Source organism: Jaculus jaculus, chromosome 5 (genome assembly GCF_020740685.1).
Source record: "Jaculus jaculus isolate mJacJac1 chromosome 5, mJacJac1.mat.Y.cur, whole genome shotgun sequence".
In the NCBI taxonomy this organism is placed as follows: Eukaryota; Metazoa; Chordata; class Mammalia; order Rodentia; family Dipodidae; genus Jaculus; species Jaculus jaculus.
The window spans coordinates 100,796,339-100,820,051 of NC_059106.1; the positions used below are offsets into that span (position 1 = coordinate 100,796,339).

General features: G+C 37.6%; 1 protein-coding gene across 4 annotated transcripts in view; it reads left to right on the top strand.

Moving 5' to 3' along the window:
• The window catches only part of Lepr (leptin receptor), a 140,594-nt gene that overhangs the window by 94,240 nt on the left and 22,641 nt on the right, over nucleotides 1–23,713 (top strand). For all 4 annotated transcript variants that reach the window (XM_045150512.1, XM_045150513.1, XM_012949462.2 and 1 more), the window contains 5 exons: nucleotides 2,337–2,536; nucleotides 6,245–6,393; nucleotides 7,941–8,100; nucleotides 8,205–8,287; nucleotides 21,278–21,494. In XM_045150512.1, coding sequence (XP_045006447.1) covers nucleotides 2,337–2,536; nucleotides 6,245–6,393; nucleotides 7,941–8,100; nucleotides 8,205–8,287; nucleotides 21,278–21,494 — 809 coding nt within the window. The remainder of the gene's footprint in view (nucleotides 1–2,336; nucleotides 2,537–6,244; nucleotides 6,394–7,940; nucleotides 8,101–8,204; nucleotides 8,288–21,277; nucleotides 21,495–23,713) is intronic.

Here is a 23,713-nt window from a genome sequence, read left to right on the forward strand (position 1 = left end):
TCACTGCCATTGATAATGCTGGTATTGTATTCTATTATTGCTCTTCTGTCACACTGTTCTTACTGCTTCTACCCACACATGATTTCATGCCTCTTGTTTTTCTTACCACTACTTACACACACACACACACACACACACACATACACACACCTGCACTGGTAATATTGAAGGGAAAAAAGCATTACAAAATATGGTAAATGACCCCCAATGGCTGATACTACCTACACAAGATCTGCATAATAGGAAGAAAAAAAGAAATAACATCAAAATAGATGAGACACTAGTTGGAAAGAAAGGATTTAGTGGAGGGGGGTTAGGAGGGAGAAAGGGAAGATGGTGGGAGGGGATTATGATCATGGTATATTATTTATATTTATGGAAGTTGCCAATAGCAATGGTAAATGAAAGACTGGGTATAGAACGCACATCTGTAACCCTAGTATTAAAGGTTGTAAAACAGGAGAGATTTCTGGGGTTCACTGGTCAGACAGCCTAACCAACTAGCAGTGAGTTTCAGGTTCAGTGAGAGACCCTGACTCAAGGAAATGAAGCAGAAGAACAATAGAGGAGGACTCATGACATCTTCCTCTGTCTCTGTGTGCACACCAGGCATATGCCTCTGCACACACATGTGCATGCACCATAACACACACACACCCACATACACACACACACCCAAACATGGTAAATGACACAAGTTATAGATTTTTATTTTCTTTTCACTCCTATCACTGTGGAAAGAGTAACTTCTTCTTTAGCCATTTAAATACCATGATAAGGGCTGGAGAGATGGCTTAGAGGTTAAGTGCTTGCCTGTGAAGGCTATGGACCCTGGTTCGAGGCTTGATTTCCCAGGACCCATGTTAGCTAGATGCACGCATCTGGAGTTTGTTTGCAGTGGCTGGAGGCCCTGGCACACCCACTCTTTCTCTCTCTGTCTGGCACTCTCAAATAAATAAATAAATAATGAATTAAAAAAAAGAAAGTTGTGAGTTCTGTTTTAAAAAAAATACTATGATAAGAAAAAAGAATGACAAAAGGGCTGATTCAGAGAGAAGAAAAGTGTTGTTTTAATATTCTAAGGTAGAATGTTGGTGAACACTCATAATGATTTTTATTATTTTATCTATTTATTTGCATGTGTGTGTGCTCATGCATGCACATGCCTGGGTCTTTTTCCACTGCAAACAGACTGCCAGATGCTTGCACCACTTTTTGAATCTGGTTTTACATGGGTGCTGGGAATTGAACCTGGGATGGTAGGCTTTGCAAGCAAGTATTTTTAACCACTGAGCCATCTCTCCAGCCCATAATTTTTTTCTTGATTTCTTTTCTGAGAAAAAAATAGTAATCTACTTAACTATATAATTCATACACATACCACTAGTATTATTTTAATTACATGAATTTGAATTAGAAAGTATTACTGTCAACTAAGCTATATTTTATTGTCAGTTACATTCTTGATTTATGTTGGAACTTAAAGCAAGAATTTAGCTTCTTTCCATCCTAGAGTTCCTCCATTGCTCCTTTTGACCTTTACTTTAAAAATTGTATCTAGGGCTAGGGAGATGGCTTAGCAGTAAAGGTGCTTGCCTATGAAGCCTAAGGACTCTTGTTCGACTCTCCAGGTCCCATGTAAGCCAGATGCACAGTGACACAAACACGCGAGGCTGCACATGCGCACAAGATTGTGCACGTCACATGTCTGGAGTTTGATCGCAGTGGCTGAGGCCCTGGCATGCATGCCAGTTCATTCTCTCTCTCTCTCTCTCTCTCTCTCTCTCTCTTTTTTTTTTTTTTTTTTTTTTTTTTTTGTTTTTTGAGGTAGGGTCTCACTCTAGCCCAGGCTGACCTGGAATTCACTATGGAGTCTAAGGGTGGCCTCGAACTTATGGTAATCCTCCTACTTCTGTCAACCGAGTGCTGGTATTAAAGGTGTGCGCCACCATGCCTGGCTTCATTCTCTCTTTTTCTCTTGCTCTCTGTTTGATAAAAAACATTTTAAAAGAAGATTTAAAAAATTGTAACTAGCATACAATATTAGCTTGAGTGCCATAGCATTGCAGGTTCTAATTCTAACTTACCTCTTTGTCAGAGGGCTTTTACTCTCCTTCCTGGCTTAGTGTCTTCTGATGAAATACTTTTATAGGCATTACTGTCTGCTTCTATGGAAAGACATGAGGTTGGGATATAGTTGTGAGTTCTGGACTGCTTTTCTAATTAAAACTTCTATTTTTATGTAGAACAAACGTTTTTGGACAATAGATCAAAATTTCCAAGTATCTTCTTTTATCATGCTGCATAGTAACTGACTGTTCTTTTGTGTCTTTAAGGAGCAGCCTATACTGCTCTGCCAGTCCATCTATTCATCCCATATCTCAGCACAAGGACTGCATTTTGCAGAGGGATGGATTTTATGAGTGCATTTTCCAGCCAATCTTTCTATTGTCTGGCTACACAATGTGGATTAGAATCAACCATTCTTTAGGTTCCCTTGACTCTCCACCAGCATGTGTCCTTCCTGACTCTGTAGGTATGTCAGTCTGTTGTTTGTTTTTGATGAAAATTGGTTCGGGGTTAACATACTTTGCTAGTTTGATTTTGAAAAAAATGATTTTAACAATTAGATTGAGAATAATAAAATAAATAGTACATATAATAAAACTTTTGAAAGTTGTATAGTTTTGAGCTCATGTTACTCTGAATTTCTTTTTGTAATATTGGTAGCATATTTATTTATGTGTGAATAACTTCATAACAATTAGATACTGTAGCACAGTACTTGATGTACATAGGTGACTGTGAGTGAAAGTTAGTAATGTGTTAATAAATAGTATAAAATATCCTTGCAGTGTAGTTATGAAATATTTGATATTTTAATCTAAAAATTAATTTGGATTATCAAAGGGTTTTTGTATTTCTAAGAAGTGAAAATCCAAGGCCTTATTTGTGAGGCATTCAGAATATCTAAAATTAAGTGGAGAAAACACACAAGGGTGGTAATATGTCATTGTATTTAAAGAATTTTCTTCTAAGTATTTTGAGACTGAAGAAGTCAAAGAACCTTTGAGAAATCAGACATATCTCTTCATTATCATTGTGAAATCTTTGAGATATGGCCCATTTGTGATTTTATAACAGATTTAAAAGATACTTTTATTGCCCTAAGCTTCCTTGCTGAAAATTATGCCAAAAATCAGTATGTTTTATTTATTGTTTTTTCAATTAATTATCCATTGGAATTAAAAACCTAAATTTTGTTAAGTACAAACATTTTAATTATTAGATTTATTTCTTCAACATACATACCCAATTAATGGATTATCCTTTCCTCTATGTAATTATTTTGTAAGTAGTTTTATTGTGAATGGCACCAAATATTCTAGTTTAGAGAAAGGACCCCTCATACATCATCCATAAATAGAGATAGCTCACTCAGATGTAATAATGACAAATGCAACATGGTTTCAGTAGCATGCTACTTGAATAACAATGGGTGTTTTGCTTTTAAAATTAAAATTCAGGGGCTGGAGAGATGGCTTAGTGGTTAAGCGCTTGCCTGTGAAGCCTAAGGACCCCGGTTCGAGGCTCAATTCCACAGGACCCACGTCAGCCAGATGCACAAGGGGGCGCACGCATCTGGAGTTCGTTTGCAGTGGCTGGAAGCCCTGGCGCGCCCATTCCCTTTCTATCTGTCTCTTTCTCTCCCTCTCTCTCTGTCACTCTCAAATAAAAAAATAAAAATGACAAAAAATATTTTAAAAAATTAAAATTCAGGGTTTAAATCAAGCTCATATTATTGTAGTAAGTGAGCAATTTAGAAATTGAACTTTGGATTCCACATACTAGGTCCATTGCTTACTATCTTTTTAAACTTGAACTAGGTATGTAAACACTGTCACCCACAAAATGTGGATATCTCTTCATGCCTTCTCTGTGTGCTTATCACTGGGGCATTATATATACTACTGCCAGCTGGTCATGGAATATATCTTGACCCAGTCAAGTACAGCCACAGACTGAATGAACCTTCTATGGTCTCTCAAACACTGACATTTCCTTTCTTGAAAATAAACTTCATTTTGAAGAGATGAAATGTTTATCATCTTACTAGGTTGCACTGTGAAGAATTTAGCAATCATATGAAATGATATATTGATGAAAAAGTATAGGAGTTTTATCATGGATGGTGTAAAGTATTAGTGTTGTTTACTTAAAAATGATTTTTAGGGCTGGAGAGGTGGCTTAATGGTTAAGGTGCTTCCCTGAGAAGCCTAAGGACCCATGTTTGACTCTTGAGGTCCCACATAAGCCAGATGCACAGGGTGATGCAAGTGCAAGGTTGCACATGCACACTAGGTGGCACAAGTATCTGGAGTTCAATTATAGTGGCAGAGGCCCTGGTGCACCAATTCTCTCTCCACTGCTCTTACTCTCTAAAAATAAAAATAAAAAAATTTAAACATGATTTTTACAAATACTGCACAAACAGGAGGCCACACCTTTTACCCAGTGGTTATTTTGTTCATCACACTGGCTGACCAGTGACCCCAACATATCTCTAGTGTCTGCTCCCCATAGGACTGGGGTTACAGGTGTTTGTGGCTATACCCAGCTGTTTATGAGGGTTATGAGGAATCAAACTCCAGGCAAATCAGGTCCTCATGCTGGCATGGCAAGTGTTCTTTCCTGATGACCTATCTCCCCAGCTCCAGTAAGTTCTCCTACCTTTCCCTCCAAGAGTGTCTGTGCTTGGAAGTGGTAGTTTTTCAGTTTGCAGATTGGCATATTTCTTTCTAGAAGTTCACTAGCTTTCCTTCCTGCCACTTCACCTGGGTCCTTCATATTTCTGCCAAGGTCCATATCTGTGCACTGCTCCCCAGTAGAGATGATCATCAAAATACTTACCAAAGACAGGGCATTCCAGACACAATCCTGGAGGGAGCTATGCCAGGTGGGGAGGGGATTCATTGAGATCTGGGTTTAAAAGAGATGCTCTCAGAAGAAAGTTTGTTACCAGCAAATATGGAAGCATTACAACACCTGAACCTGTGCCCTGCGTGGTTTGTTCCAGTTGGTGCAGATCATCAAGATCAGCAGAGTGTACTCAGCATTGTGACACTGATGCTGAGTCTTGACATGATTAGGAGGGCCAGTGGCTCCAACTGTGTGGGGTTCCCAGGACCTCAGTTAAATGTGTAACATTCCTTTATTGCCTTTTAGAAATTAGGAATAATGGCATTCAGTGTGAAAAATTAAAAATGAGAAGGACATGGGCTGGGGAGATGGCTCAGTGGGTAAAGCACTTGTTGCACAAGCGAGGGAACCTGACCTTGGATCCCCAGGATTCATGCAATGCTGAGTGTGTTAGCACATGCCCGCTATAAGCCCAGTGCTCTAGTGGTGAGATAGGAGGTAGAGAAAGAAACACCCTCAGAAGCATGTGGGCCAGCTGGCCTGGCAATTGCAGCAGTGAATAAACAAGACACTCTACCTCAAACAAGATGGAAAGCGAAGATTGACATCTGATGTTTTTCTCTGACCTCCACGTACATGTACACACTCACATCCACTGGATACAACCTCCCTCACCCCCCACACATACACTTATGAAAAAGGAAAGAAAAAAAGAGGGGAAGTACATGCACTTGACATGTTGAAGCTGGAGCTTTAATTTAAACTGAGAGAGCTGCAATGGGAAAGGATGACAGAAAAACAACACAATGTTTTTCTCTGAACCTGTGCTTCATATATATGTGTCTTTAAAATTGTTTATTGATTGCTTATTTATTTTAGAGAGAGAGAAAGAAAAAAAGAGTATGGATACACTAGGGCCTTCTGCTGTTACAAAATAGAGATAATCCTAATTTTTCATGTTCCATATAGCTATAGCAGATACAATGAGGCAATGAGAGAGGACCTTTTAAAAAAGATACTGTCTGGGCTGGAGGGATGACTTAGCAGTTAAGGCATTTGCCTGCAAAGTCAAAGGACACAGGTTCGATTCCCACATTAGCCAGATGCACAAGGGGCGCATGCATCTGGAGTTCATCTGCAGTGGTACTGAGGCTCTAGCACACCTATTCTCTCTCTCTCTCTCTCTCATTCTCTCTCTCTGTCAAATAAATAAATATAAATAAAAACATTTAAAAAAGATAATGCCTTATAGACATGAGGTACAAGAGATAGGACAGTATTTGAAAGCACTGATATTTAAGTTATGTTGTTTTAAAATTTCTAGTAAAACCACTACCTCCATCTAGTGTGAAATCAGAAATTACTATAAACAGTGGATTGTTGAAAATATCTTGGGAAAAGCCACTCTTTCCAGAGAATAACCTTCAATTCCAAATTCGGTATGGCTTAAGTGGAAAAGAAATACAATGGAAGGTATGTTTTACTTTGAAATGTCTTCAGCTTGCCTCATTAAATGCTACTTTTTTACTTTTATCCTTTCTTATTAAAAATGTTTTTATTTACTTATTTGCAAGTATAGAGAGAGAAAGAAAGAATGAAAGAGAGAGAGGTAATGGGTGTTACAGGTCCTCTTGCCATTGCAAACCAACTCCAGGTGTGTGTTTGACTTTGTGCATCTAGTTTTATGTGGGTGCTGGGGAATCAAACCCAGGCCATCAGGCTTTGCAACCAAGTGTCTTCAACTGCTGAGTCATCTCTCCAGCCCCTTCCCTTCCCTTCCCTTCCCTTCCCTTCCCTTCCCTTCCCTTCCCTTCCCTTCCCTTCCCTTCCCTTCCCTTCCCTTCCCTTCCCTTCCCTTCCCTTCCCTTCCCTTCCCTTCCCTTCCCTTCCCTCCCTTCCCTTCCTTCCCTTCCTTCCCTACCCTTCCTTCCTTCCCTCCCCTTTCTCCCTTCCCTCCCCTCCCCCTTCCTTCTTTTCTCTTTCTTTCACCAGGGTTTCCCTATATAGCCCAACCTAGCCTGGAACTCATTATATAGTCCAGACTGGCTTCAAACTTGTAGCAATCCTGATACTTCAGCCTTTCAAGTGCAAAGATTAATTACTAAATGCTATTTCTTATAATGTTTGACAATTTCATTACATCCAGTTAATATTTTTGACACATAAATAGTATATTCTTCTGTATTCTGTAGCTGTTCTCATTATGTATACTAACAAAGTCTAACCCTGTTGAAGAAACAAAATTTTTTTGATCCATCACTTACCATAGTATATTTTATAGAATATTTGTCTCACCAAATGTCCTATGAAAAAGATTGAATGCTTAAGTGGATTTAAGAACCTGCTTCACTGTATCTTTCTAGTGTAGAGGTGTAGTCTATTACATTAAAGATTTGGAGAAATCCTACATTGAAATATGTGTGACTTCATTTCATCCTGTTTCTCAAAATCATTTTATCAAGGAACTCATTTTTATCTAACATCTACTTATATCTTTCAGTCCATGCACATTCAATGGGATGCATTTTGAAAGAAGCTACTTTTATTTCACAGTCACAGTGCCAGTATTTTATGGCCTTTCACATAGTTTTGCAGTGGCAGCTTGCTAAGACTGAGACATATAAAACACCCTAATTACATCACTAGAGCACAATGATTTCACTTACAATGAATGTGAGTCTTTGTCTTCTTGATTTTTTAGGGAGGCCTCATCTAACCAATAAATCAAAAATCTTTTCTTTATGGCTTTGAGGATTACAGTACAAGAATGGGTAGGGTAAGAGAGTGTTTGGAAATGAGGTTGCAAGTGAAGCAGTTTGAAATTTTATTATTATTATAAGGATGACAAGATGCATTACTTACCTTGAAGGGACTTGAGCCAAGCACAATATATTATACCTGAAGCTGGGAAATAAAATGATTATCTCTTAGTTTTGGAATGGTGCTAAGATTTAAAATTAAAAAATGCACATCAGGGCATATTAGGTGCATGTGTGATAACAGTATGACTTATTTTACAGGTGCATGAAGTGTATAATCCAAAATCAAAATCTGCCAGCCTCCCAGTGCCAGACCTGTGTGCTGTCTATGCTATGCAGGTGCGCTGTAAGAGGCTGGATGGACTGGGCTACTGGAGTAACTGGAGCCATCCAGCCTACACGGTTGTCAGGGATATCAAAGGTCTGTGAAGGTTTTGTAAGTGTGATATACATGAGTGTGCATGTCATGTATGACTAAACATTCCCTCCCACACATGTGTACAACTTGGGCTTGTCGTTTTGCAGCTCCTACAAGAGGACCTGAAATTTGGAGAATAACTAATGGAGATATTACTAAAAAAGAAAGAAATGTCACCTTGCTTTGGAAGGTATTATTGCTATTCATTTGACTGCCATTATACTTCTGCACTCTTCAAAGATGTACTTCCTCAATCAGTCTTCTCATTAATCTCACAAATGATCTACGATCTCATGTTTCCATTTGCCTTTGAGATGTGGTGGGCAAGATATGTATTGTCTGTAGCATTGACACAGTCAGGAACTCTCATGATCTTCTTGTCTTTATATTATATTGCCATCACTCATTAGGAAATCATTGAAAGACTCTTTGGGTCTCACTTTTCTCATCTGTGTGTATGATTAGATTAAATGATAACTAGTATTCCTTTGATTCCAAAACTTTTATTGAGACTTAATCCTGATACAGTATAACTGTGCCCTTCCCCTCACAACTCAAGAGCATCTAAGATACGAGGTCATTTGGCCTACAATGGCTCTAATGAATGTTTCCATAATGATGGATAATCAACCTAGAAATTTCAAAGCATTTGTTTACCCAAATGATTTAATTTCTATCCCATACCAGTAAATTACTTGATCAGTAGATACCAAATTTAAGACTGATTTGAGAATAAAACATGTTAGGTAAAAATGTTTATGTCACTCTAAATATGAATCTTAACTTCAGTCCTCAAGATTAAACCAATGCATATTTGAAAATGGCATCTTGAAGTCAGGTATGGTGGTTTATGCCTTTAATCCCAGCACTCAGGCAGCTGAGGTAGGAAGATTTCCATGAGTTCAAGGCCAACCATAGGCTACAGAGTGAGTTGCAGGTTAGCATGGGCTAGAGTGAAACCCTGCCTTAAAAAAAATTAAAAAAAAAAAACTTGAAAATGACATCTTGACCTAAGACCAGTCCCTATGTAAACACTGGACTGCATAAGAATTTATAAGCTGGGCATGGTGTCACACACCTTTAATCCCAGCACACAGGAGACAGAGGTAGGAGGATTGGCATGAGTTTGAGACCACCCTGAGACTCCAAGTGAATTCCAGGTCAGCCTGGACTAGGGTGAGACCCTACCTCGAAAAACCAAAAAAAAAAAAGAATTTATGTACATTTAGTTTATAATTACAGTTGCTACATGATTTTGCATACTTAACAGTCAATGCCACTTATAAACTGCTTCCGTTTCAACATTTCAACTTGAAAGCTACATTAAGAGTGGACATTGACATTTGTCAGACCTCCAGTGTGCCTGCTGCATTTATCCAGACAAGAGCAGGCTTTATACTCTTAAGGCTCATGACCTCCAATGCCATAGGCTTTTGATTAGGTTTTCAGTACCAGGCATGTATCCATAGAGCAGGCCTCCAGTCCAATTAGAGAGCAGTTAGTTTCCCCCAGAGAAGACATGCCACTATTGCACTCAATTCAGTCATTTGGGCTGTCTGGCCAAACTTGAGGTTTCCAGTGTCCACTGTTTTTATTGATGATGACTTCTGTCTCCCATAAGACTGCATATAGTGCAGCTTTTTCTAGTTTTCAGTTGGCTGGGCTACAGGGAGAAGGTTTTTTGCTCAGCACCAGCTTGATTTCTCAGTGACTTTGCCACTCAGGCATGTGAAGTCTTCAGCAATAGGATCTTACCAATGGGAAACCCAGGGCCTTGGCTATAGCCTAATAATGTTTTGGAGGCAACAGGGACCTTGCTGGCCAACAACTCACTGGAAGGTATCCCATCCTTGGCACTGAAAATTTTCTAGTAACAATCTATGGCTTCTGGATGTGCCATTATTTAAGAAAGTAGATTTTCATATGTTTTATTCAGAATATCTTGAATTTTGGTTGACCCTCCTCCCCACCTTTCTTTTATACAATTTCTTCCCTTTACCTCACTTAGGCATTTTTCCCTCCCAGTAATCTGTTCTTCTACTTATATATATACCATACTATCCCCTTAAGAGCTTTCTCTCCTCTCTCCCTTATAGCCTTTTTCTAGCTTATGGGCCTCTGCTACTGATTTTTGGTTCCAGATCACACACAAGTCCATACATTTGTAGCTAGGATCCACATATAAGAGAGAACATGCTATGTTTGGCTTTCTGGGCCTGGGTTACCTTAATTAGTATAATACTTCCAGATTCTGCAAATTTCATTTTTCTTTAATGCTGAATATAACTCTATTGTGTAAATGTACCACATCTTTAGTATCCATTCATCTGTGGATGGACATCTAGACTGGTTCCATTCTCTAGCTATTGTGAATAGAGCAGCAATAAACATGGGTGTGCAAGTATCTGTAAGGTAGTAAGAGTCATCAGGATATATGCCTAGGAGTGCTATAGCTGGATCATATGGTAAATCTATTTTTAGACGTCTCAAGAACCTCCACACTGATTTCCACAATGGCTGTACCAGACTACATTCCCACCAATTGTGCAGAAGGGTTCCCCTTTTACCACATCCTCAGCAACATTTATTATCATTTGTTTTCTTGATAGTAGCCATTCTGACAAGAGTGAGATGGAATCACAAGGTAGTTTTAATTTGCATTTCCCTGATGGCTAAGGATGTAGAATACTTTTTTAGATGTTTATATGCCATCTGTACTTCTTCTGATGAGAACTCTCTATTTAATTCCATAGCCCATTTTTTTGATTGGGTTGTTTGATTCCTTACTACTCTGTTTTTTGAGTTCTTTATATTCTTACTATTATGTTTATTGAGTTCTTTCTATATTAATCCTCTGATAAATGAATATCTGGCAAAGATTTTCTCCCAATCTGTAGGTGGTCTCTTCGCTCTATTTATAGTATCCTTTGCTGTACAAAAGCTTTGTAATTTCATGAGATCCCAGTAGTTGATTAGTAGTTTTATTTTCTGAGCAATTGGGGTTATATTCAGAAAGACATTACATATGCCAATATGATGAAGGGTTTCCCCTAACTTTTCCTCTAGCAATTTCAGAGTTTCAGGTCTGATATTAAAGTCCCTGATCCACTTGGCTTTGATTCTTGTGTATGGAGAAAGACAAGATCTATTTTCATCTTTCTACATATAGATATCCAGTTTTCTCAGCACCATTTGTTGAAAAGGCTGTCTTTTCTCCAATGAATTTTTTGGCATTTTGTCAAAATCAGATGGCTATAGCTGGCTGGATTAACATCTGGGTCCTGTATTCTGTTCCATTGATCTACATGTCTGTACTTGTGCCAATACCATGCTGTTTTCTTTACTATGACTTTGCAATATAGCTTGACATCAGGTATGGTAATAACACCAACCTTATTTTTGTTGCTCAAAACTGTTTTGGCTATTTGAGGTTTTAAAAAATTCCAAATGAATTTTAGGATTGTTTTTTCTATTCCTGTTAAGAATGCCACTGGAAATTTAATGGGAATTGCATTAAATGTGTAGATTGCTTTTGGTAAGATTGACATTCTCACAATATTTATTCTTCCAATCCAATAACATGGGATGGCTTTCCATTTCCTTGTGTCTTCTGCAATTTCTTGCTGAATGTTTTAAAGTTCTCATTGTACAGATCCTTCCTTTTCTTAGTTAAGTTTATTCCAAGGTACTTTATTTATTTATTTATTTATTTATTTATTTATTTATTTATTTTTGAGGCAGTTGTGAATGGGAGATCATCCCTGATTTCATTCTCCACATGTTTGTTGTTAGTATATAGGAAAGCTACTGATTTCTGTGTATTTATTTTGTATCCTGCTACATTGCTAAAAGTGTTTATCAGCTCTAACAGTTTGCTGGTAGAGTTATTAGGGCCTTTTATGTATAGAATCATATCATCTACAAATAGTGATAATTTTATCTCTTTCTTTCCAATTTTTATGCTTTTTATGAGTGTCTCTTGCCTTATTGCTACAGCTGAGACTTCTAGTACTATATTAAGTAAAAGTGAGGACAGTGGACACCTTGTTATATTCTTGAATTTTGTAGAAAAGCTGTGAGATTTTCACCACTCAGTATTTTGTTGGGTATTGGTTTGTCATAAATAGCTTTTTATTATGTTGAGAAATGTTCCTTCTATTCCCAGGTTCTGTAATACTTTTACCATGAAAGGATGTTGGATTTTGTCAAAAGCCTTTTCTGCATCTATTGAGATGGTCATGTGATTTTTGTCCTTCAGAATATGAATATGATGTATTACATTTATCGATATGTATATTTTGAATGATCCCTACTTCCTTGTGATAAAGCCAACTTGGTCAGGGCAGAATCTTTTTGATATATTCTTGTATTCTGTTCTACTTTGCCTGATTTTGGTATCAGGGTGATGCTGGCCTCATAGAAGGAGTTTGGTACAATTCCTTCTTTTTCTATTTCCTGGAAAAGCTTAAGAAACAATGGTGTTAGTTCTTCCTTAAAGGTCTGGTAAAATTCAGCAGTGAATTCATCTGGGCATGGGCTTTTTTAAGTTGGGAGATTATTGATAACTGTTCGGATCTCTATGTTTGTTATAGGTCTATTTAAGTGATTAATCTCATTTTGATTTAATTTAGGTAGGTCATATAAATCAAGGAAATCATCCATTTCTTTCAGATTTTCATACTTTGTGGAGTATATGCTTTTATAGTATGTCCCTATGATTGTTTGAATTTCTCTGGCATCTGTTGTGATGTTACCTTGTTCATTTCTGATTTTATTAATTTGTGTCTCTTCTCTCTTTCTTTTGGTCAAATTTGCTAAGGGTTTATCAATCTTATTTATCCTTTCAAAGAACCAACTCTTTGTTTCATTAATTCTTTGGATTTTTTTTTTTGTTTCTATTTCATTAATTTCTGCCCTAATCTTTGTTATTTCTTCCCGTCTACTGATTTTTGGTTTGCTTTGTTCTCCTTTTTTTTAAAAATTTTTATATATTTATTTATTTGAGAGTGACAGACACAGAGAGAAAGACAGATAGAGGGAGAGAGAGAGAGAATGGGTGCACCAGGGCTTCCAGCCTCTCCAAACGAACTCCAGACACTTGCGCCCCCTTGTGCATCTGGCTAACGTGGGACCTGGGGCACCGAGCCTTGAACCGGGGTCCTTAGGCTTCACAGGCAAGCGCTTAACCGCTAAGCCATCTCTCCAGCCCTGTTCTTTTTCCAAGGTTTAAGGTGAAGCATTAGGTCGTTTACTTGCAACCTTTCTAATTTCTTAATATAGGCACGTAAGGCTATAAATTTACCTCTTAGAACTGCCTTCATTGTGTCCCAGAGATTTTGGTATGTTGTGTTCTCATTATCATTTGACTCTATAAATTTTTTGATTTCCTTCATTGATCCATTCATCATTTAGTAGTGTATTGTTTAGTTTCCATGATTTTTTGTATGCTCTATAGCCTTTCTTGCTACTGATTTGTAGTTTAATTCCATTGTGGTCAGAGAGAATGCAAGGAATTATTTCAATTTTCCTATATTTGTTAAGATTTGCTTTGTGTCCTAATATATGGTCTATTTTAGAGAATGTTCCATGTGCTGCTGAAAAGAATGTATATTCTGCAGGCTTTGGATGAAATGTCCTGTATATATCTGTTAGGTCCATTCCTTCTATGACCTCATTTAGTCCAGATGCCTCTCTGTTTATTTTTTCCCGGGATGACATGTCAATGGATAAGAGTGGGGTGTTAAAGTCACCCACCACCACTGTATTTGGTGTTATCTGTGACCTTAGTTCTAACAGTGTTTGTTTGATGAATTTGGGAGCCCCCATGTTAGGTGCATATATGTTTAGTATTATAATGTCCTCCTGTTGGAGTGTGCCCTTAATCAATATAAAGTGACCTTCCTTATATTTCTTGACCAACGTTGGATTGAAATCTACCTTGTCAGATATTAGGATAGCAACCTCTGCTTGTTTTCTAGGCCCATTTGCTTGAAACACCATTTTCTAACCTTTCACCCTAAGATAATGTTTATCCTTTGTAGAAAGGTGAGTTTCTTGGAGACAACAAATTGTAGGATCCTGCTTTTTAACCCAGTCTGCAAACCTATGTCTTTTGGTTGGAGCATTGAGGCCGTTGATATTAAGAGATATTATTGAAAGGTGTGTATTTATGTTTGCCATTTTGTGTGTGTGTGTATATATGTGGTTCTGGTTCTACCTTTGTTTTCTTGTGTTAACTAGTATTTGAGTATTGCTTGTTTTTTCCAGGTTCCTTTTATGTGTGCTTTTCCTTTCTTCAGCATGGAGGATCCTATCAAGTATTTTCTGTAGAGCTGGTTTTGTCTTCAAATACTCCTTTAACCTGCTTTTTGTCATGGAATGCCCTTATTTCTCCATCTATTTGAATGCATAGTTTTGCAGGATAAAGTAACCTTGGTTGACAGTTGTTATCTTTCATAACTTGGAATACATCACTCCAAACCCTTCTGGCTTTAAAAGTTTGTGTTGAATAATCTGCTGTAATCCTGATGGGCTTGCCTTTGTAGGTAACTTGATTTTTCTCTGTAACTGCTTTCAATATTTTTTCCTCGGTTTGTGTGTTTGGTAGTTTGATTATAATATGACGAGGAGAAGTTCTTTCCAGGTTTTGTCTGGTTGGGGTTCTAAAGGCTTCCTGTATCTGCATTGGCACCTCTTTCTCAATTTGGGGGAAATTTTCTTCTATGATTTTGTTGAAGACGCCTACTATGCCTTTGGAGTGGGATTCTTTTCCTTCTACTATGCCCTGAATTCTTATATTTGATCTTTTCATAGTGTCCCAAATATCTTGAAATCCCCACTCATACTTTTCTATAAGTTTGTCTTTCTCTTTGTTGGACTGTATTAGATCTGCCACCTGGTCTTCTTAGCTTAGATATTCTGTCCTCTCCTTCATCCATTCTACTGGTGAGATTTTCTACAGAGATTTTTATTTCATTAACTGTGTTCTTCATTGCTAGTAATTCTGACTGGTTTTTCTTTATTATTTCTATTTCCTTATTTATGTCTTGTATTGCCTTCTTTATTTCATGAAATTGGTGTCCTGTGTCTTCTTTGATTCCTTTGATTTCCTCTTTGACTCCTTTGATTTGTTCTCTGACTTCTTTGAACATATTTACAATCATTTTTTGAAATCTTTCTCAGGCATTTCCTCTAATTCGTTCTCACTGGAGGTCATTTCTGATGCATTAATACTGTTAGGTGGATTTATATTGTCTTGCTTTTTAGTGTTTCTTGTATTATAATGTATATATCTTTGCATCTCAGATTAAGTTCTTTTTTTTTTTTTTGGTTTTTCGAGGTAGGGTCTCACTCTGGTTCAGGCTGACCTGGAATTAACTCTGTCATCTCATGGTGGCCTTGAACTCATGGCAATCCTCCTACCTCTGCCTCCCGAGTGCTGGGATTAAAGGCGTGTGCCACCACACCCGGCTTAGCTAGGTATTCTTAGCTGTATCAATTGATTTGATGTTATATATCTTCAAGATAGGAGGTTAAGGTGTTAGGTGTGGCTCTTCAGGCTCTGAGAGTACCTACAAAAGTGTTCCTAGTGGTTGAGGTTGCCTGCTATGGGAGTATTCAAGTAGGCTGAGTGGAGTAAAATATAGGTAGATTCTAAAATTTAACTAAACGCTGTACACATTCAATCAAAAACAGCACCGAGTATTTATGCAAGAGTAGTTATTATAACTACCCAATGACACATCTGTATAAAACTCTAATTTTATTAATTTTTGTCTTCTTCTCTCTTCTGGACAAATGCTAAGGGTTTATCAATCTTGTTTATGCTTTCAAAGAACCAACTGTTTTGTTGATTCTTTGGATTTTTGGTTTGTTTGTTTGTTTCTGTTTCATTAATTTCTGCCCTAATTTTTATGATTTCTTCTCATCTACTGAATTTTGATTTGCCTTGCTCTTCTTTTTCCAAGGACTTAAGGTGAAATTGTTTATTTATGAATTCTCTAATTTCTTAATATAGATACTGAGAGCTCTAAATTTCTCTCTTAGGACTGCCTTCATTGTGTCCCAAAAATTTTGGTATACTGCATTGTCATCATCATTTGATTCTATGAATTTATTGATTTCTTCAATGACCCATTGATCATTTAATAGTTTACTGTTTAATCTCCATGAATTTCTGTATGCTTTGTAGCTTTTCTTGTTGCTGATTTGAAGTTTAATCCCATTGTGGTCAGATATAATACAAGGGATTATTTCAATTTTCCTGTAGTTGTGGAGATTTGCTTTGTGTCTTAATTATAATATGGTGAGGAGAGGTTCTTCCCGGGTTTTGTCTGTTTGGTTTTCTAAAAGCTTCTTGTATCTGCATTGGCATTTCTTTCCCAATTTTGGGAAATTTTTCTTCTATGATTTTATTGAAAATACCTACTAAGCCTCTGGGTTGAAATTCTTCTCCTTCTGTTATACCCTGAATGCTTTTCATACTGTCTTAGATATCTTGAAATTCCCATTCATACCTTGCTATTAGCTTGTCTTTCTCTTTGTTGGACTGTATTAGGTCTGCCACCTGATCCCTAGTTTAGATATTTTGTTCTCTCCTTCATCCATTCTACTGGTGAGACTTTCCACAGAGTTTTTTTTTTTTTTTTTTAATTCATTGACTGTATTCTTCAGAGCGAGGATTTCATCCTGGTTTTTCTTCAGTATTTCTATTTCCTTACTCATGTCTTGTAATAACCTCTTTATTTCACTAAGTTGATTTCATGTATTCTCTTTCCAAAGTTTGTTGTCTTCTTTATTTCCTTTGTTTTCTTCTTCCCTTCATTCCTTCTCTGATTTCTTTGAGCATAGATACCATCATTTTCTTGAAATCTTTGTCAGGCATTTCATGTAAAACAGTATCACTGGTGATGATTTATGATGGATTTGTAGTTTTTGTTGGGACTGTATGGTTTTGATTCTTTGAGTTTTTTGTATTATATTGTAGTGACTTTTGTATCCTGAATTGATTTGATGCTTGGGTTTTCTACTTATCTGCAGTGTTCCCAGATGTGGCAATCCACCTCTATGTACCTTCAGGATATGAGTTCAAGGTGCCAGGTGTAGCTCTTGTCCCCCAGTCAAGTCACAGAAGTAATCCTAGGTGTTAAGTTTGCTTGCTAAGCAAGTATTCTAGTGGACTGGGTGGAATAATTTACTGGAAAATTCTAAACTTCAACCGAGTAACACATGCAATTGATGAAAATCAGCACAAAGTATGTAGTTGTGGGGATTAAAAGAAACAGATAGTCATATAAAGCCAAAATCCCTAAGGCTGTGTGTTGTTCTACACCCTTAAACTTGTCATCTGTGAGGTAGAGATTTCTGTTTTGGATTGTGTTCTAGGTCAACCTGGATCTGGATCAGGGCCTGCTCACAATAATAACAGAATCAAGAAACAAAGGCCCTATATATCTGAAAGAATCAAAGGCAACAATATTCAACCCCCAAATACAGTTTGTTTGAGAATGGTAAAGCCAACCAAGAATATATACCCCATAACCTGCCCTGACAAGGAAAGAGAGATTAGCTTTTGCAGTGCTGCAGGTCTGTGTACCTGTGGTTTTGTTTTTTTGTTGGTTTTTTTTTGTTGTTGTTGTTTTGGTTGGTTGGTTTGTTTTGTCAGATGCATTACCTTTTGGGGTAGCTTCCAATCTCACCAATGCTGAGTGCCCACCTTGATCCCTCTGTGTTGTGCTGTGCAGCTGTACCTCTGATGAGCTCTGCTGGTTGCGCTGCCACTGGGGGCTGAATGCTGAAGGTTCGCAGTTCTGATGGTGCAGGATGGGAAAGTTCAGACTTCTGAGTTGCTCACACTTTCAGTAGCTCTTTAGTTGATCTCAGCTGTGTTTTTTTTTTTTTCAGATTTCTTAATTTTTCAAGAAGGCTAATGAAGTTGTAAAATCTATTGCTTGGTCTCTGCTGCTGCTGCCACCTGGCAAGCCTTCAGAAGGTGCTGTTGGTGGGCAGATTGCAGCCATGGGTGCCTCAGTGGGACTCTGGCCATTTTCCTCCTTTCAGGTGGATCTTGGCCTCTGAGACTTCTCCACTGTGTCTAAAACTAACCTATACCTTCACTTTTCAGAAGAGTGTATTGTGCTTGGGTTTTGCTTAAATCCCTCCCTAGGCTGATTTGGCATGGCTCCTATGCTGCCATCTTACCTGGATCTCCCCCTATGCTAGGCTTGTAAGTTCTATTAAATTGAAATCTATTAAAATAACAATGTATGATGTAGGAAAGACTGTCGAGAGAATTGAAAGATAATTACACCTAGAATTCTTAAGCTTTGATAGTAGAAAACAAATGACTCAATTAAAACCTGGGCCAAATAACTGAAATATCTAACCAAAAGTATATACACCTAAGGCAAATGAGCATGTTAAAAGATGTTTAATATCATTGTCATTAAGGAATTACAATGTAAAACAACAATGAGATATTATTCTATTAGAATCACTAAATTAAAAAAACACAACACAAATTATTGGGGCGAATACAGGTAACTAAAACTTGTTTATTGTTGGTGGAAGTTCAACATTGTACAACCACTTTAGAAAATAGCTTGGTACTTTCATATGAAGTTGATTAGAGCCTTATGAGTATTGTAGTCTGAGGTGTTTGCTCAAGTGACCAGAAAACTATCCACAAAATACTTGCACATGAGTTGTTCAACTGACTTTATTCATAATCATCCTAAGTAGGAACCCATCATTCATCTTCAAAAGTGAGACTCCTTTATGGAATACTGAAGTGGTAGGGTCACAACACTATGCATTTCCTAAATCCACAAGTTTTGTGGCACAAAGTGGGGGTCTTAAAGCAAGGAGATTATTAAAAATTTCCTAAGAGGCTAGAGGCTGTGAGAAAGAAGTACACATGGAGATAAGGGTATGTGCATCAGAAATGCACAAGCAACCTCACTGAAGGTGAAAAGGCATAAGCAATTTTGGAAGTGAGACTTCAAAATGAAAGAAGCTACTTAACACTGGGAAGTCACACATTCCTCACAGAGATATGGGCTGACAATTAAGATACCACTTTTCATATATTCTGGAATGGGACAATTAAGAAAATGAATGGTAGGACACAGGACCACCCTTTTATACTGGTTGGTCTTAGACAAGTGAAAGAGGTGGTCAGAATGTGGTCACAGATTGAGGTGTAGGCAGTACAAACTCATGTTACTTATGGGTTCTGAGAGATAGGTGTATCTACAGGGGTTGGTTTGTGCACACACACATCCTTGATTCGTCAGCTAACAAGGCATAGCAGCAGTGATGCTTCAGGAGGCAGGAACATACCCAGACTTGTCTCAAATATCATTATCTAGTAAGCAGAAACTGGATTTTTGAGACAAATGCTAATTTTAGGGCTGGGACAGTAAATATACAAGATGAGCCATGAGTGTCTTGTAATAACAGAATGTAGGGACATTAACCTTTGCTTTTTACTTGATGATTGCAAAAACAAATATTTGCATAATAAAAATAACATCAATGTTTTCAGATAAAATACAAACTTTGTCTTACTTTTGAAATCTTGCTTTCTTGTTCTGGCTGCTAACATTTTATTTCCATCTTAATCATGATATTTCAGACTCTAAAAGGACACATGTCTATGTGTTTCTTTTTCTTTGACATTCTCAACTTAAATGCATCTCAGTGGAAAAAATTGAAAGGTGTTCTAGTCTGTGGCATAAAGTTAATCTTTTCATAATTTCCTAAGGTAGGCAGCATTTATTTTTTCCTGCAATTGGTAAGGGAGATTGGGAAATATCGTTAGGCTCTTCAGCATGAAGAGTAGCAATGGACCTGGCATCTATTTTACACAGAAACATGGTATGGTGTTTTATTTGTTCTTTGACCATTTAGTGCACACATATATTGTGATTTGAGCATATACTCTCTGTGGACCTGGTATGTATTTTACACAGCAACATGGTATGGCATTTTATTTGTTCTTTGACAATTTCATACGCACATATAATTTGAGGATATACTCTGTATGACTCTCACTTTTCCCCTCCAACTGAACCCCCTTTTCCCCCAGACCTCAACATGCTAGTGAATACAGCATTGAAGAGAATGACTCTCCCTCCCCCAGAAACTGTTAACTGCCAGTAGCTCTTCAGGGAGAGGTGTGGCCTCACAAGCCCCTCCCCCATAATTGACAGAATGTTGACTCACTCTTCTGTAGGCCTTGTGCAAGTAACCACAGCTGCTAGGAGTTCATGAGTGCAATGGCCTTATAAAGTCCAGATACAAGTGTTCCACAGCCTTCTTTCTCATCCCTTTTCTCTCTCTTACATCCTTTCCATTTCCACTTCTGCCATGTTCCCTTAACCTTAGGGGAACATGATGGTTGATGCCCAAGTTCATCTCTGGCAGGATGTGGGGTCCTTTAGGTATAGGCCCAGGAGTGGTATGGCTAGGCCAAGTGAGAGTACTATTTTTACCTTTTAGAAGAACCTCCATACTGCTTTCCATATTGACTGCAAGTTTATACCCCACCAACAATAAATGAGAATTTCTCTCTTCCCACATCCTGTCCAGCATTTGTTTTCTTAGTGATAACTCCAGGACAGAAATATTTTGGCTATACACTGTCTCAATATCCTCTGTTATTTGTTAATATCTGCAAAATCTGCCTATCTAAATAATCTTCCAACCCCCAGAACAAGGGAAAATAATGACAGATTTCACTAGAATTAAATAAATGATCATTGATGTCTTAGCCTTTTTCTATTTCTTTACTGAGTCTGAGAGTTAATCTTTGTTTGCTTGTTAGGCAAAGAAACTTTTGTCAATCTTTCTTTCTCTAAAATCAGAATATCTTTCATCAGAAAATGTCCTACTTGTGTTCTTACTTCATTATCTTTAAGGGACTTGTCCTCTTTTTTTAAGCAAAAGCTTAGAGTTGGAAAAATAAGTTTCCTATGCTGTAGAACTACCCAGACATATTCATGCCTACTTTACTTTGAGGCAGATTTTCCTCTGTACAACCCTTCAGCATGGTAATAGCTGTGCCTGCCCTGGTTTAGCTCCTGCCCCTACTGGGAAGTATATTATAAGAATTCCATGAGCTCAGTTGTTATAAAAGCACTGCAGTTCATAAACTAATCAATTTTTATGTTTACTACAGCCCCTGATGAAAAATGACTCACTGTGCAGTGTGAAGAGATATGTGGTAAAGCATCATACTTCCCACAATGGAACATGGTCAGAAGATGTGGGAAATCACACCAGTTTCACTTTCCTGTGGACAGAGCAAGCACATACTGTTACAGTTCTGGCCATCAATTCAATTGGTGCTTCCTCTGCAAATTTTAATCTAACATTCTCATGGCCTATGACCAAAGGTAAAAAGAGACACAGAGCAATAATTCTTTAACTTAACCTCTGCACAGCTCTTCCTCTCTAAATTATATTCAGCACAGACTGGGAGTCTCAGCTTTCATTCCTTCTTTGTTGGAAAAATAACAAAAATGTATTGTATACTGATTATTTTCCTATGATAGAACTTTTGGAAATTATAATAAATGAGGATATTCTAGTAAATTTAAAACTTAAATATCTTGGGGCTTGAGGGATGGCTTAGCAGTTAAGGTGCTTGCCTGAAAAGCCAGAGGACCGAGGTTCAATTCCCTAGGTCCCACGTTAGCCAGATACAAGGGTTGCACGCATCTGGAGTTCATTTGCAGTGGCTGGAAGCCCTGGTGCGCCTACTCTCACTCTCTTTCTCTTTCTCTTTTTCCCTCTCTCTCTCTCTGTCTCTAATAAGCAAATAAAAATAAACCTTTGAAAAAATCTCCAAAATAGTTATTTTGGAGCAATGGAGGTTATGGGTCACTGTGTGTGTGTAAAAAATAGGATATATAGCATTTTATGTATAAATAGAACTCATATATAACATATGGTAAGTACATGTTATATAGTGTAATATATTTTTGTATATAGTATATTGATATCTAAGTATGTAGCATAGTTATAATTGATATATATAATGCTATATATTTTAGTTATATTAATACATGATATTCAGGTTATGTGTTGAAACTTGAAAATTATTGTGACTTTATTAAATGTGAGTGATGAACACTTTTTCATTAATGTTGGTATATTTCAATATTCAGAGAATTAATTAAGTGTTAGTCTCTTTCTTTTTTGTTTCTTTCATGGTCCCTCCTTCTCTCTCTCCCTCCCCCCTGCGTTTCTTCTTTCTTGAAATTTGGTTAGCATGGGTGTTTTGACCTGTTACATTTCCCACCTGGGCCATTTCATACTCCATTAGGCAACCTGGTCTTCCCACTATTGCCAGGAGGATTGAACAGAATTTGGTGAGGAACACCTGATTGAAATAGTGCTCTTTAGGCAGAACTACTGGACTTAAGTAATCTTTCTGCCTTGGCCTCTGGAGTAGTGGGGACTATAGGCATATACCACTTGCATAGGCTCTTTCTGCATCTTAAGATAGAGTCTCATATAGTATAAGGCTGGCCTCAAACTCATTATGTTATCAAGGATGACATTGAACTTGTGATCCTCCTGCCTCCCAAGTTCTAGGATTTCAGGTGTGGACCACCACACCTAGTTTAATGCAGTGCTGGGGATTGAACCTAGAGCTTTCTGCATGCTGGGCAAAGCACTGTACCAAGCAAGCCACATCTCCAGCCCTAAAAGACAATTTCAATAGATGTTTCTAATCTGAATTATATATTCAAAGTACATATACCTTAATGAAAAATAGAAATTTCCTGTATTGCTACCTGTTTTCTTTTCCAAGTATTGGTTCCTCCATGAAGTCTTTGCTTAGTTTTGAGTATGTGTCATCCCTTCTTCAAACCTTGGAGTGCTTTCTGGGGTTCTTCAGAAACTTTGCATCCTGCCATACTACACTTGTGTGTATGGTGTGAGTTTCCTGAAAGTTCTACAGCATTCATTACAATGTTTTATACTTAAAATCTTCCAACAAATACTTTCTAGAAATGCTTGTTGAATTCTTCAGTATGCTTAGGTGGCAGCAAAGCCTATAATGGTTGCATCATGCACAATCTAATAGGTGAGACAGATAGCAATCAAATAATCAGACAAGTAAATATCTTTATAAACTGAGGCAAGTTTCCTTAGAAAAGGAATATAACTTTATTAAAGGAAAGATAAAAATGACTTGACCTTGCATTGTGGATAGAGAGTAGAAATTAAATTTCCCCAGAGGTTTGGAGTTAAAGCTTCCACATGGGTCCAGCTTGGCCAAGCATCTATAGCACAGGGGAAGAAATAAAGGAATACCAGGTGGCTTCTTTCCCTGCAGACCACAGAAATGGCTGAGAGGTGGTCAAGACTTGGCCCTTGGGACCTTGGAGGCATGATAGGAATGGTCTCTTTAAAGGTGGAAACACACTGGAGGTTTTAAGGAAAGTCTATGAGTGTACTTCAGAAGTGTCACTCAACAGTGGGAGAGGAAAGGTTGGCCAGAACTGGGAGAGAATGATTAATAAGCTAGGTGTGAGATTCCAGTTGAGAACAATTTTGACTATCTGTTAGAATTCTTATTTTTAGATTTTAAGTAGAATCACTT